The following is a 17387-nucleotide window of genomic DNA, read 5'->3' as shown; positions in this document are numbered from 1 at the left end:
ATATTTGAAGATGGCTATCATATCTCCTCTCAGTCTTCTCTGCTCCAGGCTAAACATGTCCAACTCCCTCAACTGTCCCTCATATGGCTTAGCTTCCAGACCTTTTATTATCTCGGTCATCCTCCTCTGCACACATTCCAGTCAGAACCTTACATTTTTCCTATTGAAATATATTTTGTTAGTTTTGGCCAAGTTCTCCAATCTGCAAGCTGCAGCCACTCAGATCAAGCACCCACCCATAAGGGGCTTGTTGTGAGGCAAAGTGAATGGCATCTCAGAAACCCTGAATGAATACATAAAGTTACGGTATAAGATGGCCGTGAACAGAATAGATGGTTTGCTATTCTGCAAAACCAAATGAAGCAAGAACTCCCCAGCCCCCACCTCTGCTCTTCAACACTGTTGAGTTCTAGCAGGTAATTCAGATGAAATTCAGAGCAAACTTTGCCCTGCCTATATAGGAGTGACCCTTATACATTTTACTCAAGAGTTATTCATTATTTTAGAGAGATTACTTTAGTGAATAATTTACACGTCTGGTCATCATTCCTCAGAGAGTTTAGCAATATGGCCTAAGTTATATCCATGCCATACATATAAAGCACTCTCACACCACTTCATGGAGAATCCTGAAAATTGTAGTTTGTTGAGGGTGCTGGGAATGGTAGCTCTGTGAGGTCATCACCTTTAACATACCAGAGCTCCCAAAATTCTTTGCGGGGAGCTATGCCTGTTAAAAGTGGTGTAAATGTATGGTGTGGCAGTCACCTTAGTCTTAGGTCTAAACAAGACATAACAAGAGACACTAGGGAAACCTGAGACAAAATGTATTGTGAGGGACAAGGAGCAGCTGCTGCTCTGTGTGTTTTCCAACAACATATAATACCCCAAAAAATGCATTATGTCACCACACGATGAAACTCCCCATTCTCATCCCCTACCAGCCAATGATGTGGGACGGTGGCAAGGAGAAGGCCCGTGTGATAACATCACATGCCACTGTTTTAATAGGCATTATAAAGCAAAGAGCACAAAAACAGCAGCAACGCCATATCTCTTATAACAGTGACTTTAGTTCTTTGGTCACAATGTGTGATACTGAAAGTAGAGACCAAAGTCGCCACATGCAGTAGAAACTGCTAAAAAAAATTATTTAGCAAGCTTGCCTGAACATGTAAACAAAGTTGCAGATAACTGCATTTAAATTTTGATTATTTGTATATTGTTTACAGCTGCTTTATGCATGCTGCTTAGAGATTCTATGATTAAATAGTTTATATATTTGTCAATTGTCAGGGAACTGCCATCGGAAGGGCAGGCGGTGGAAGGGCTCACGGAGGTTAGGAGAGACTCGGCAGCAGAGGAGGGAACCAGCAGGGGGAGAGAAGGAGCTCCAAGGGAAAGTGAATCGGAGGGATGGCTCAGAGAGACTTCCAGCGAAAACAGTGGGGAAGTTTCAGGACCCCCTATAGGGACACCCACCCCTCGCCGGAAACTGTCGCGCCGAGAATCCTGAAGACGCGTTTCCGTTAAGGAGCTTCTATGCTGGAAGCGTTTCCGCAAACGCCCACTGTCGGATTCTGCCAGCGATTGAGGGAGTCATGTTTAAGGGGCTCCGCTATAGACAGAGCTTTGATAACCAGGCCAAACTCTGAGGGACTAAGCTTTACGCACAAGCAGCTCATCATCCCATTACATCAATCTAAAGAGATAGATAAATAAATAAATAAATAAATAAATAAATAAATAAATAAATTGTATCGCTCTTAGATATTAGACTAGCAATCCAAATTGGGTTCATTGGAATGTGTCTGTGTAGGGTGCTGCATCCTGGGCTAATATTTTCAGGAAATTTTTATTGTTCTCTCTTCCCAAACAATAAACAGGGCCAAGACAATGAGCAAAAATAAAGATTAAAATTAGAGTTTTAACCTTTCTATCCAGCAAGCACAATGTATTAGTCAATGAATGTCTGAAATGTTATTTGTTTCACTGGTGCCATACTCTCTTTCATCAAAGCTTCTTTTTCCCACTTACACACAACTCCCTGAAAATATAGTTTCTCACAACTTATGCTTTCCTGAAAAGCTCTGAATATGGACACGAGTAATACCTTAAAAATCAACTTTAAATGATATAGACTTTTCAGTCTCGAAATTACCTCAATTATTTCAAACTATACTTTGAAAAAAGCAACCCTGAGCCCAGATAGAAGCAGGATAAGAAATAAAATAAAAATAAGCAATAGTGCAGGTAGAAAAATATTTTAGCTGGCCAGCTGTGGTTGGTAAAAGAAAGCAATTCTGTGAAGCTATTCTGTCATTTTGCACATTAAGATTTTCCTCAGGGGAGAAATTAAAAAGGTCTTCAAAACAAATGGAATCTGTTTATGCTGAAAATTCATTGCCACATCAGTGCAATCTCATTCACTTTGTTATTAAATATCTCCTTTACCTCCAAGAACTCCATGGAAACCAGAGCAGGGGGAAATAAACTGTCAGCTGTGCAATACCCTTCATGGCAGAGTAGCCTTTATGGGCGATAATTCTGGACCTGTATCATTAAATGTCCCCGTTATCCCTGGCTTTGAAACCACCTCCCTTCTTGAGGAAGTTATATAAATCAATATGGCAATCAATTTCATCTAGCAAGTTTATAACAAGCCTATTCACTGCAGTAAGGAATACAGAAAATGAAATTTAAAACATATGCACTGTATGCATTGAGGTGAAACTATGTTATTAATAATAATCTGCAGAAATGTGAGTGAGGGTATTTTGCTGGATGCAAAGCTTTATATTACAAGCTTCCTGCTGAGGTTGCTTTTTAAAAATGCTTCTCCTAGAGAGGTAATGCAGACAAAACACTGAGCTATCTCTTAACCACGTTTAAGAGATTGAGAGAAGGCCACCTAGGACCCCCTTTGCCTTAACAACAGTTATGGAATCATTTACCCTCAGCTATGGAATCATTTACCCTCAGCATACGTATTTCAGGTGGTTTAGTGGCCACGATAACACTCTCGCAAAAATTAAGAAGCTTACCTGTAAGTACATAATCGTAATGATTTACGTTGTTCAGTTTCAGTCCTTCATATAGTTCATGAAGTTCATCTGAATTTAACACCTGCCCCTTCCAGTGATCATAACCTGAGCAAAGAAACAGACCAAATAAAATTACAGGTTGGATGGGTTAAGTAAGACTACACCTGGTGGTGTATCCCTCTGGAACTGGTCTGTACCTTTTTCTCATTTAGATTGCGCTAACCCTTGCTATAATGTCTCTGTGGGGAATTATCTCAGGTTTGGGGAATTGTGCAGCAGATGGTAACAGGTAACTTGACAGCTTGAGGAACGGATACCCATGAACACCCAGCTGGTACTACACATATTGAGGTCTGCAGTGCTACCTTTAGGTTGTCACTACAAAGGTCATTTGCTCAAGACCTCTCCCCTGAGGGATCCTTCATGGCCAGAGGATGTTCACACTAAGTATAGAATGTAATATAGACTGTGGGTAATTGGCAACCCAATCATTCCTGGTGATGAGTGGAGGAAGAGCGCTGCCTTCACTTCCTGATGGTGTCCACACTACTAGGAGCTGTCCCTCTACTCACCCAAAGACCCATACCAGGCTGCAGTGTTCAGAAAGCCCTGTGGGGTGGATGGAATCAGGTCATAGGTCATATCTGACCTACAAGACAAAGGTTCCCCATCTAATGACACATATTTACACCCAGGCCTTGAAACTGATGTGTTTCAAGTCAGTTATATTTATATTGTCTATTGATGATTGGTTTATTGTTTATTTTGAATTCATGTTTGGTGTGTATTATAGTGTTTTGTTAAATTAAATGTTACTGTTTTAATTCCATATATTGTAAACTGCCCTGGGATCTTAACTGATGAAGGGCAGTTTAAAAATGGAATATGCAAATAATAAATAAAGCAATGGCAGTTACAGCCTGAACACTGGAAACAGGGAATGATTGACTCCACAGCATCTCCACACAATAATCTCATTAAAACTGAAATTGTTGTGGCAGGTTTTGTAGGGGAATGAGTGAGAGCACTAAAACAAGATTAATCTAGTAATTTCTGACCCAATAAATGCATTTTCGAAAGGAAATAAATCAACATTAATAGTCCTGTTATTATTTTGTGAAAGCAACTGGGGTTTTCCAAATATAGAATCAGAGGAAAACCAATCACATTCCACAAGTGAAAGAACAAAAGGGTGTTCCTCAAGCCACCTGAGACATGAAATCTACCATCTGGCTATAATAATTCCCCACATTAGCTTTGGTTAGGGAGTTCACCCACCTGCTTTCTCTGACCCCTTTTATAAATGTAATTGCATTTTGGCATCTGATGGTACAAAAGTTCAAAGATGAACAGAAGCAGTGCCAAGAACACTTTTGAATAAACTCTGAGAGGGAGGGAAATAGCCAAAGGGCATTCAAGGACACAGTGTCCCATTGTGACTGGCAGGAGGTACTGGGCAAGCAGTAAATGGGTCAGCATACTATAATATGTTATCCTTGGAAACGAAGGTTCAAATTTCCACTCTTGTTCCTTCAAAAAAAAAAAAAAAAGGGGGGGGGGAGCATTTTCCTTAATTCTCCAACACAGTTCTGCAAATTTATTAGCCTTCTTCAAATCAGAACTGGTTCTGCAACAACAGGCATCGAGGATAGCTTTGCACATGACTTTAAACCTCTCTACTCTGTGGTCTTCTTGGTGCCTGGGCGCTGAGCTCCTGATCTGTTGTTAATCAATAAATACAACCATCCTGCTTCCTGCTGCCTCCTGGTATTAGGGTAGACCCGTTGCAAGGTTCCTCACACAGGATGCTACAGAGCCAAAACCCACAGGAGGCTACAGAGAATGTCTGAGTTAGCATCAGCATTCTGCAGCACGCCTCAGTGGGAAATGTTTGGCTGGAAGCAAGTGCTTAAGCCGTATTCAGGAGTGAGAATCCCTGTTGTGAGAAATCCTGTTTGGATCCCAGTCCGACTGCATCCCCAAATGTGGAATTAAACAATGCATCTGAGTTTACAACACACACCTGTTTTGCTTTTCAAGCATAGGAAGCAAACCAAATGAGTCCTTTATATGCATGCTAATAACAAGTCTGCCAAACTGTTAATAGCAGGCCAGAAGCCTATCAGGGTGTATTTCCTCCCCCTCCCCCAAAACATTTATATTCGTACACATGAGAGAGAGAGTGACAAACTGAAACTGTCTCCCCCTTTCTCCCCGTTTCTTCTTCTTTTAAAAAAAGAGCATCTACGTAGGCTGTGTGACAAGCTTCTTTTATTTGAGCGTGAAGCACAATGTCGTTTGGAGGTGAGTCACTCACTCTAATCATACAGTAAATACTCCTCGCCAGGCAACTTAGCCAACAGAGCTCCCTCAGGGCTCCAGCTTAAAATGCTCTCTCTATATCAGGGGGATTAAAAGAAGGATATTCTTAAGCATCACAAATAGCATATCAATATCTTCCTTTTTGTTAATGTAAGGAACAGGGTGATTCAGGGGAAAAAAGTGTCCATCGGAAGATGTTTTAATATATGCTCCTTATCTCTCTCCTCCCTCGCCAATATCAGGAAGTCAATTTCTTTGAAGTAAACATGAAGTCTATGTATGGGCAGGTGCTTATAGAAGAAGAAGAAGAAGAGTTTGGATTTGATATCCCGCCTTTCACTCCCTTTAAGGAGTCTCAAAGCGGCTCACATTCTCCTTTCCCTTCCTCCCCCACAACAAACACTCTGTGGGGTGAGTGGGGCTGAGAGACTTCAGAGAAGTGTGACTGGCGCAAGGTCACCCAGCAGCTGCATGTGGAGGAGCAGGGAAGCGAACCGGTTCCCCAGATTAGGAGTCTACCGCTCTTAACCACTACACCACACTGGCAGATGACAGTGTCAATTTGCCACTGGGTAGCCTCAGACAAATTACTACCTACCTTAGTACCTCTTAGCATTCTTGTGGGGATAAAAAAAAGCTACCTCTACAGATGCTAGCCCAGGCTCCTTGGAGGAGAACCAAGGAGGAAATGTAATACACACACAAACAAACACTCTTAAGCATTTGATTGTCAAATCCTTCATCACTGGAGAGATAAGGGGTTGCTGTTTCCAAAACTTTTCGAAGCAAGGTAGTTTCCCTTTAAAACATGTTTTTTTTAATGGCTGCTGAAAAAGGAGGAAGAAAGACTTGACCCACTGTGTGAAGCAGCGGCAGAGCGTGCTTTAATGGCACCTGGGGCACACACACACACACACTGGGAGGGCAGGGATTGGAGGGTGAAAGGAGCCTACCGCACGCCAGCCCAGCCTTTGCTGCCAACACTGCCAGAGCAACACCAGGCCCAAGCTGCTTTGCAAGGATGGAATGATCAGACTCAGATGAAAGTCTGATGCAAGAGTCTGTTCTTTATGCTCCTTTGATATTGAAAAGCTTGCTCCTCTCAATACCAACAAATAAAGAGAGGTAACACAATCCTAACCTTGCCTAGGGGACCATCAGAGCAGTAGAGCCGCCACCACATCCGAAGCCTTGTTGGCTCTTGTCGGTCTGGGTGGAAGGTGAGAGGCTGTTTCCTTGTTGTTGTTGATGATGATGTTGTTTTGCAGCACCAATTCCAGGCTGGCACAACAGAGAAGATCCATCTGACAATGGACTAGCGTAGGAGTCAGTGGATTCCTGTTCGAGTCCAGCTCTATCCCTGAAATGCCCTGTTTGGGGGCCTGACGCTGACTACTGTTAAAACACCAGCTGTAACCACCCATCCATTCAGGTCTCCACAGCAGAAAGAGATAGACCAGCACAGAGACCAAATCTAATCCCTCCTCAAGTCATCAACATTGGGGAGTTGGGAATGGTCCCTGAGTGTTTTGTATTCTTAACATTTATTTAGGATTATACATAAGAATGCCAGAGGAACCTGCTCGACCGGGTCAGAGGCCCATCTAATCCAACAACATGCTCTCATAGTAGATTTCATATGTGCCTCCGGTAGGTTTGGGGAACCTTTGGTCCTCCAGATGTTGCAGAATTACGCCCCAGCAAGAATGGCCAATAACCAGGGATGACAGGAGTTGCAGTTTTCAACATCTGGCAGATCAAGTTCCCCTATCTGGCCTCTAGGAAGCAGGCCCTGAGACCAGCAGCACTTTCTTCACCTACAATTTCCAACAATGGTATTCAGACATGCTGCCTCCGGCAGTGGAGGCAGAGCACAGCCTTTTCCTCCATTAATTTGTCGAACCCTCTTTACAATCGTCCAAGTTAGTGGCGATCACTACCTCGTGTGAGAGAGAATTCCATAACACTTTCTTTCGTCTGCCCTGAATCTTCCAACATTTCTAGTTCTAGCATTATTAGATATGGAGAAAACCTTTTTGCTATCCACTTTCTCCACACCATGTCTAATCCTATACAACTCTCTCATGTCCCACACCCCTTATTCATATTTTTTCTAAACTAACAAGTCTCAAATTCTGTAATCTTCAGTCCAACCCCTTAATCATTTTAGTTGCCTTTTAATGCACCATTCCCTGCTCCACAATAGGTGTTTTGAGGTGAGGCAACCAGAACTGTACACAGTATTCCAAGTGCAATCACACCATAGATTTGTATGATGTTGGCTTATTGTCATTCCATGTCCTAATGATCCCTAGCATGGACTCCTAGCAACTGCCACACTGGGTCAACATCTTCACTGAGCTATTCACTTTGACCCAAAGTTCTTACTCCTGGTGAGTCACCATGGTTCAGATTCCATGCGTGTATATGTTGAAATTAAGATTCCCCCACAACAATGTGTATCTCTTTACACTTGCTTACCACTGAATTGCATTTGCCATTTTACCACCCACTGACTCAGTTCAGAGAGTTCCTTTTGGAGCTCTTTGTAATCACTTTTAGTTTTAAAAACCCTGAACAATTTGGTACCATCAGCAAACTTGGCTACCTCTCTGCTCATTCCCAACTCTAAAATCAGTTATGATCAAGTTAAAAAGCACAGGTCCCAATACTGATCCTTGGGAGACCCCACTTTCTACATCCCTTCATTGGGAAAATCCATCCCCTTTTCCGTAAACTAAAAGCATCTCAAGAGAATAGATATATGTATATACTTACCTGTATGATTTGAAAACTGGACAGAGTTCACAGTATCTATTTCAAAGCCCAAAACCTGCAAAAAACCAAATAATACTTATAAACAAAATTCCTCCTTATTCTAGGGTAGCAACATATTTCTGTGGTCCACTATGCATTTAAGTACAGTATGTTGATTACTAAAAGCTGGGTTATTAGGCAAACCCATAAACAATAAAACGCTTCTGCTTCTGAAGTCTCCCTTCTTCTGCCAACACACACAGTTGAAAGATACTGATGAATAAACTAAAATAGAAGGTAAACAGGGCAAACCTGTAAAGACAATATTACAGCAATAATAAGGTCAGGAAGAGAAAATGGTAGAAAATATGAATGTGCAGTTCTCAGGATCCCAAGGGCCTAAAGGGGAAACTCTTGGAGGATGAGGGAAGGTTGTTTACAGCAAACATTAATATTTTGTAAGAGTGAAAAATCTAATAAACAGCATTCCTTTGCAGTGACTATATTTGATATTGCACAGAATTATGACGCAATATGCAAAAAATCCCTCCCCGAAAACAGCCAAGCCTGGGAGGGAGGAGCGGATGAGATATATATGTGTATGGTGTTGTAGCAAAGAGGTAAACTACTCTTTGCAGTAGCAATAGAGATAACAGTAAATATATATTTATCTGATATTTCAAGGCATGCTACATTTCCATCCACTGCTTAAATCTTAGGCTGCAAATATGATGGAAACATCTGACATTTAATATATTTGCTCTCAAACCTCTCTTGGTTTGGAATAAAATAGTCTTCAAAATAATAGCTACTATATACAGCAGAGTGAGTCACAGGGAGACAATAGTAATAGTGCAGAAATCGCGTATGATCCATTTTCAAGCAATTTGCTGGCAGTTTAATTGAAGCTTTGCTAGTCACGCAGTACACTGGGGGACATTGTGTCTTCCTTGACATGACAGGGTAGCCCCTTCACATAAATTTAAGCCACATAACTAGGCTATGCTATACTAAAGTAAAACATACTCAGATTCACTCACAAAATATCAGCAGATTGCAAGTTCGTTTTTTCTGTGGCCTAGGGAAGTGTACAGATTGGATGAATCTGCAGCAACCACTGATAAAGCTGGCTTCTTGGCTCTTTGCAACAACAGCTGCATTAGCTTTAAAATATAGGGACGATAGTTTATTAAGAGCCCTCATGCCACTCCAATAATTTGCTCTCACAAAGGCAGCTGTGTGAATGTGGCTGCCCAAGCATAGCTGTCAACCTTCCCTTTTTTTGTGGGAAATTCCCTTACTCCAGCGCCATTTTCCCTGCTTCCTGCTGCTATCCCGGATTGTTAGATATCCCATAGACTGTCCCCGGGACAGGTGAGGCTGCTGATCCCTTATTTTCGAGGCTGCTGATCCCTTATTTTCAAATCTGAAAGTTGACAGTTATGTGCCCAAGATATCCATGCACACATATCCTGACATCATCTATGGTAGCGTATACAGCCCCCTGGATACTTCCCCGCAAAGGAAAACTAATGTGAACTGTTATTACTGCAGTAAAACACAGAACCATAGAGCTGGAAGAGATTTGTTTGTGTACTGGCCACAACAGTCTTCAAAATGAGACTATTGCAATGCATTTGACGTCTGAAGACTGCACTGGTATAGAACAAGGCAGCTAATTGGTACTAGCTGCAGGGAACATCTTACCAGTGTTAAAATAACTCCACTGGCTTCCTATTTGTTTGCGACCAATATGAAAGTGCTGATTTGATAACCTCTAAGAGACCGTTATAGCTTGGGACCTGGATATCTGAAGGACCACCTATTCCCATACAAACTTTAAATCGATAGGTAGGTAGATAATATTTATTAAAGTCCAACACTTAATAAAAAATACTGGTAGGTTGAGATAAAATGGCACTTGGAGAAAGGCTGTTTTTGAGCTCTGTGTTTTATTGTATCTTATTTTATTTTGGCTAGTTTTAAAGTTTATTTGTTTTAATAAACAAATAAACACAAGGGGAGCTATAGCCCAAAAGTATCTGGAGTGAAGCATGCTGGCACCTGTGATCTAGGATAAAATCAATCACACTTAACATTAATTGTGACATATGTGGACTTTTCCTAGATCAGGGCCCAAGTTAGTACAGCTTTCCTAATTGATTGTTTTTAAAAATGCAATATTAAACGCTACTGATGTTAACATTTTTTAAGCTCCTTGTGTGACCAACGTTCGTATAGCTCCTTTACTAGTGAAATCGCATTGTGAGCAATTAGAATAATGTAAGTCAGCTAAAAGCCTGAGTGGAATAAGCAAGCACTTATGAAACTGGATCCATATGGTCATTTCACACAGTTTAATTGAAGAAGAAAGAATTCAAGCTGGTAACCATTTGTCATGGTTCACTAAAGCAAGCAGTAGCTATAGTTATCGCCTGATAAATGCAGTGAAGGCCACCTCAAAATCACCACTGATTGCATCATAGACCGTTGCGATGTGATGAATGCCCTTTAGCCAGGCACTGAATATTTCACCCGTCACATACACATGCACTCAAAACTTTATGCACTTTTGAAGTCTATGTGCTCCATACAGTATAGGAAGATGTGTGTGTTTTATATAATTCTATGCAAGCTTTCTTTCTTCAAGGACCATTTGAAATTCAACCAATATGTGTCTGTCTGTCTGTCTCTCTATCTCTTCAACTTAAGAACAGTGGAGACAAAGAAAGTGAAAGTGCTGAGGAAATAATTGCAGAGCCAAAATAATAAAGAACTCTAAAAGATAAAACATTTCCATAGTAGCTCCTTAAAATTCTAACTCCATCTTAAAGACAAGCTGGCCACCACCAAAGGGGGGAAAAACACCACTCTACTTTGCAGTGAATTATTGCTTTGATTAAATAGTCATTAGAAACAAGAAGAATGCATTACTGCGATTTCTAATAGATACAGATAGCCAAACAAGTAAGCCACAGCGTTTACTGGTTGTACAACAGCAGGTTTAAATTGCCTCGTATATCAGTGTCTGAATGCAATCCAAAAGGTTTGTAACTATAGAGAAAGCCTGTACACAAGCCCAAGTCTATACAAGCCAGGATCCATCTCCACTACCCACCTCATGAGTACAGGGGTAATGCATCTCATTTCGCCGCCTGAGGCAAAACTGGAAGTGCCACCCTGCTGCCGCCACTACCACCATACCTGCTGCTGCTGCCACTGCCTACACTCCCTGCTTTGCTGCCATGTGCCCTGCTGCATTGGTCACTGGCAGAGAAGAGTTGCCGCCATCAGTGCCCTGCAATCCTTGGATGAAGGGTGGTATAGAAATTTAATAAATAAATAAAACATTTCGGCCTAGTTCCCCTTCATATTCCCAATTCCAATAACTGAACATATGAACTCAGTGATCTACCTTATACAGAGTCAAAACATTAGACCATCTAGCTCAGTATTGTTTACAATGACTGTGAGTAGCATTCCAAGGTTTCAAATGGGAGTTTCTCCCAGCCATGTCAGGGACTGAATCTGGGATCTTTTGCTTGCAAAACATGTAACATTTTACTAAGCAACAGCTTTTCCGTAGTACAACTTGTATGGAAGGGAGAAGAGAATGGCTGATTTGAAGACTGGGAAGGTAATCAGATCTGTGTTTGATGGGGAGCCCTGAGCAAAAGGAATTATTTTTTTCATTTCAAAATTATTGTTACAAGCCACCTATTCTGACATCCACCCTGTGTAATAACTGGATAATACTATCATACTACCAAGCATAGGTTCATTGTGGTCTGTTTCAGATAGCTGGAGGTTTTAGTTTTCCCAACAGGACTCACATGACTAGATCACATACCTTTGACAGAATTGTTCAGAAAATTACTTACCCATTTTTAAATGTTCATCCATCTCAGCAATGAGTAAACATGTGCTAATCTGAGTACCTAGTCTGATGACTGCAGACCACACAGGGCCAAGATGAGCAATGTCTGCAACACATTCAAATACTGCAAGCAACAATGCACACTACAAGCCAGCTACCACCAGCCTTTAATAGCATCATTAGATGCAACTAGTCACTTCTATGCCCGAAACAAGCTCCCAATTTTCCATCTCTTCACCAAACAAAATTAAAGAGGAATATCTTAAACTTTGGAAGGATGGAACAAAATAAAAAACTTCCTTCCAGTAGCATCTTAGAGACCAACTAAGTTTGTTCTTGGTATGAGCTTTCGTGTGCAAGGACACTTCTTCAGATAAGATGGAAGGATGGGTATGTTATCCATGCATTGATCTTTTGGGGCTGCACTAGCAACATCCGAAATCTTTTTAGTATTATTAACTTTTGAGGATACTGCTTCTGAAATCCCAGGTTGATAGACTGCACTTACTACTTCCTATTCTGTAGAATCAGCTGAAAAGTTATGGCACAAAAAACCAAAAACAAAATAGAGCCACATCAAAAACTGTTTGCCAAATCAAAGTAATACCACAGTTTGTTTTAATCCACAGCATGCTTTAATCTCAGTTCCTCGGTCCCCTGATGAAAGTGGCAAGCTGCAAGGCAGAGTGGCACTTCATTGCATGTCAACTGCATTGCAGGATCGTGACACAGCATAGCTCCTTTACTGGAACATTCCAAAGTTCTCAAAGTGTTCCAATACACGTCACCAAATTAGGAACAGTATTTAAGAGAGTGCATCTGAACAAATACGCCTGTCTTCAGTTTATCAGGATAGCAGCTTAGTTGTTAATTTCCAGACAGAAACTACAAAATAGAATTAGACAGCTTTGTGCAAGGCAGTTTTACATAAATCACTGGCGTTCCAAGTGTTGTCCTGCAGACAAGGTTTTTCTTTAGAAGCCTAAAATTTTATAGTAAATCACTTAAACCATTTGAAAGTTATTGTGCTTTAAAAGCAACAATGGTTTTAGATACAGGAGATTTCTTTCTTTCTTATTAAGTTGCGCATCTCAATATGTGAACTATTTTCTTCATCAGATTAAGCAGTTGTCAAGTAGGATTAACAATGCATTCTGAGATTACTGAGTCTCATATCTTCAGCCAGAACTTTTTCTTCTGTATACTCCCCATCCCCCAGCTTTGGTTGCCACCTTGAGGGGGATGGAAAATGTACTTACTCATTGGTACATTAATTCATTTTTAGAAGTAGTCCTCAGCACTGAAGCAGAGCTAGCAACTTTTTAAAAATGTGAACAGCAACATTAAATCCCAGTCAGGACACTCTGAACAGGTGCCACCCTTAAGACAGCAAAACACACATATGAACAGCTTTTCCCTTCTGTCTGCCAAAGGTAGCAAGAGGGGTTTGCCATCCATAAATATTGTATTTTTCGCCCTATAGGACGCACTTTTCCCCCTCCAAAAATGAAGGGGAAATCTGTGTGCATCCTATGGGGCGAATACAGGCTTTCGCTGAAGCTTGGAGAGCGAGAGGGTTTGGTGCGCACCGACCCCTCTCACTCTCCAGGCTTCAGGAAGCTATCAGCAAGCCTGGGGAGCCCGCGGGAGTTCCCACGGGGCTCCCCACGCTGCGGATAGCAGCCTGCCGCCTGGCGCGCATGATGCCCTGAAGCAGAGCACCCCGCGCGTCGGGCAGACATTGGCCAGCCCCACAAGCTCGGGGGACAGCGGGGAGGCGCAGCGCCGCCATCCTGCTGTTCCCTGACCTGGTTTTGGGGGGGAAATAAAGGGATTTTTTTTCCCTTTATTCCCCCCCCCCCAAAAAAAAAAAAAATTAGGTGCGTCCTATGGGACGAAAAATACGGTACCTTCTTTCACTAAAGGCCCATGGCTGGCAAGAAATAATGGAAGAATCTTGAATTAGAAGGTGGGGAAGAACCTAGAACAGGCATAGGCAAACTCGGCCCTCCAAATGTTTTGAGACTACAATTCCCATCATCCCTGACCACTGGCCCTGTTAGCTAGGGATGATGGGAGTTGTAGTCCCAAAACATCTGGAGGGCCGAGTTTGCCTATGCCTGACCTAGAACATACCTGGCTAGATCAAACTTGCATGGTGCTTTCTAAAGGATAAAACGTATCGCTTTGAATTCAAATCCAAAACAAAAAGAAAACACAATTAATTCATTCTCTATGCTGACTTTATTTTAACCAAAAGAAGTCACTGAAATAATTGTTATTTTTGTCATTGTTGTAACTAGTCTAATCACTGCTGCATTCAAAACGAACACTCACATGCCATTTTTTTCTTCCTTTAAATCTACAATAATCTTCAGTACAAATTGATTGTGGTACAAGTCAAGTAGTGTTACGTCCAACAGAAATTGAGGAAAAGTGAAAAAGAAAGTATTGTGATTTTCACAGCAGTTTTACGAAGATCCTCCACTCTAAACAAGAAAGAAACTATAAACTGAACACAAGAAGAAAGACATCTGGATCAAATTCAAGGAGGTTGTGCAATCAATGGAGGGCAGAATCTGGCTAGCAAATACATGTGCTGTGACATCAGAGAAACTCATTCAGAGAAGATGCACAAGCTGTATTTAAATGTTGCAGTGTAAATGTAAAACACTTTATGTATCTGCTTGTCTACGATGAAGATAGATTGAGGTGGCCACTTTAGACCACTGAATCAAGGGTTCTATGAACATTGGGCTGGCCCTGCAGTAGATTAAAACTTATGCCATGTTCTGGGAAAAGTTGGGATTGAGTTTGTGAGGGTCTCTAATTAGCACATATATATTTGTGGGGGGCATGACTCATTCTGAGAAATTCTACCCTAAAGGGGGGGGGGAATTACTATTTAAGAAATATTGCTAAAAAGAAATACACTTACAATACTCAAAAGCTATGTTAGAAAAATACCTTTATTTATCTTAGGTCATTCAAAGTATCACAAAATAGTGTGCAAGCTTTCAGAATCTCTACTATTCTCCTCTTTTGAATTCTCAAAAAAAAAAAAAAAAAAAAAGCAAGCTTGCTACTACCCCAATATTATGATTTTTTCCTATAGGTCAACATGACTGCTGTTACGTTTTGTAAAACTGAGTTCCCCTCAGATAAAGCTGCTTTAAAAATGCAGCGTAATCTCAGAGTAGAACATAATGGCCAGCATAGGTCAACCAATCATAAATTGGTCCTCCTCAATTTGTATCTCTTGTTCTCTTATTATTTAGCACAGCACATCAAGCTTATATAATGGGACGACATAGTTTAGCTGTATTTGAAAGAAATGAATACAGTGAGGTACCAAAATCTCATTAAGATTTTGGAGATATATTCCCGGGGCAATAATGCAATACAGTGGGTAGGCAATTGACTTAAAGATAAGGAACAAAGCAACAATAATGCATCACGCTGGCAAGAGGCATTGAGTTAGCTATTTCAGGGTGTAAGAGTGGAAACAATGCTGATTCATGTATTCTATTATGACCCTGAAGAGGTCATGATTGTCCAAAGTAGGAGTCTACATTTAACTCTCAACGGTTTTACTTTATGTAGTTTTGAGAATTTATAAAACCAGCAGCAAATGATGACTATTATGTCTAAATCTATGGCTTGTCATGAAAACATAAAACAAAGTCTTGTAGTTGTATTGTTGTTGTTTAGTCGTGTCCGACTCTTCGTGACCCCATGGACCAGAGCACGCCAGGCACTTCTGTCTTCCACTGCCTCCCGCAGTTTGGTCAAAGTTATGCTGGTAGCTTCGAGAACACTGTCCAACCATCTCGTCCTCTGTCGTCCCCTTCTCCTTGTGCCCTCCATCTTTCCCAACATCAAGGTCTTTTCCAGGGAGTATTCTCTTCTCATGAGGTGGCCAAAGTATTGGAGCCTCAGCTTCACGATCTGTCCTTCCAGTGAGCACTCAGGGCTGATTTCCTTAAGAATGGATAGATTTGATCTTCTTGCAGTCCATGGGACTCTCAAGAGTCTCCTCCAGCACCATAATTCAAAAGCATCAATTCTTTGGCGATCAGCCTTCTTTATGGTCCAGCTTTCACTTTCATACATCACTACTGGGAAAACCATAGCTTTAACTATACGGACCTTTGTTGACAAGGTGATGTCTCTACTTTTTATGATGCTGTCTAGGTTTGTCTAGCTTTTCTCCCAAGAAGCAGGCGTCTTTTAATTTCGTGGCTGCTGTCACCATCTGCAGTGATCTGTAGTTGTATTAATGTGGACCAATAAAGTCAATGACCAGTATCCAACAAACTGTACAGTTAGTTCCATGAGCCCAAGGAAGGGTTCAGACTTGTTCTTCTTTAACAGTGTTCCCCCACCCCCACAAAATTCATGGCAAATTGCTTTTGAAACGAAGAGACCTTTACAAACTGTGCTTAGCCTGTGTGTCTGCTGTTCAAAGAACAAAGGGCCCAAGTTCTCAGTCTTATGCTCTCTAGCATTGGAGCTCAAGACGTCAGTCATTTAGCTGCACTGTTAACTGCAATATTCTAGCAAACGTTAATGAAACTCTTAGGGAAAGTATGCATAATTCCTGCACCCCCTTTTCAAAGAACGTCAAAGAGACTTACCTTTGTACCTTCAGGAACAAATATTTGAACCTAGACCAAACCGTGCAGCTTCAAAATTCATGCAATGAGAAAGGGATCAGGAAGCCCTCTGATGAGAGCCAACTGACTCATCTTGCTGCTAAGCCACAGAGGTGTAAAGGAGGACCTGCTGGCACTCTGCTTCAGGGCATGGAAATGGAGCCTGGTGCAGCACTTTCGATCCCTCCCTTCTCAGTGACTCTTCGGGGGGGGGGGGGAGGTTGATAATCCAAATTCTGTTGATTTTTTGTGTGGAAAAAATACATATACATGTTGAAAGAATTGTAAGGTCTCAAAGATAGAATAAATATTCATAAATGCACACATATCTAAATATATAAACCATGTGTCTGAAATAGGATGGGAGAGCAATCCTGAAGCCCTTTTGACTCTCCCAAGGACCTCAAATATTCCTCTGCAGTAAGGGAGGCAAATGGGGAAAGCCTTCCCATTGTCTTTTTGCTTGCAAATCCTGTCTTTAAGGGCATATTTGTGTATGAATAGGGTGAGCCTGTGACCTGGATTCAGGAACTAAAATATTAACCATCACAAAAGAATGGCCAGACGGCCCAGATAATGCAATCAGGGACTATTATCAAGTCTATCCTGGCAGCCAGGATTTCTCTGTAGACCGCCTCTTTCTGTGATGTATGTATGATGTTTTGTGGGGGCTACAGGATGGGCAATTTTAGGAGTCTTTATAAGGCCTCTGGGTTCTCCTCCCTCCCTCCT

The 17387-nt window shown here is 41.4% G+C and overlaps 1 protein-coding gene across 1 annotated transcript in view; it reads right to left on the bottom strand.

Moving 5' to 3' along the window:
* Positions 1–17387, bottom strand: part of PDXK (pyridoxal kinase) — a 51571-nt gene that overhangs the window by 23186 nt on the left and 10998 nt on the right. The window contains exons 2-3 of the mRNA XM_079974675.1: positions 8145–8199; positions 3045–3149 (exon numbers count right to left, since the gene is read on the bottom strand). Of these exons, the coding sequence (XP_079830801.1) occupies positions 3045–3149; positions 8145–8199 (160 nt within the window). The remainder of the gene's footprint in view (positions 1–3044; positions 3150–8144; positions 8200–17387) is intronic.

Source organism: Podarcis cretensis (genome assembly GCF_951804945.1).
Source record: "Podarcis cretensis genome assembly, chromosome: 4".
In the NCBI taxonomy this organism is placed as follows: Eukaryota; Metazoa; Chordata; class Lepidosauria; order Squamata; family Lacertidae; genus Podarcis; species Podarcis cretensis.
Note: the sequence above shows the minus strand (reverse complement) of the source record. Positions and strands in the feature narration are given on the sequence as shown.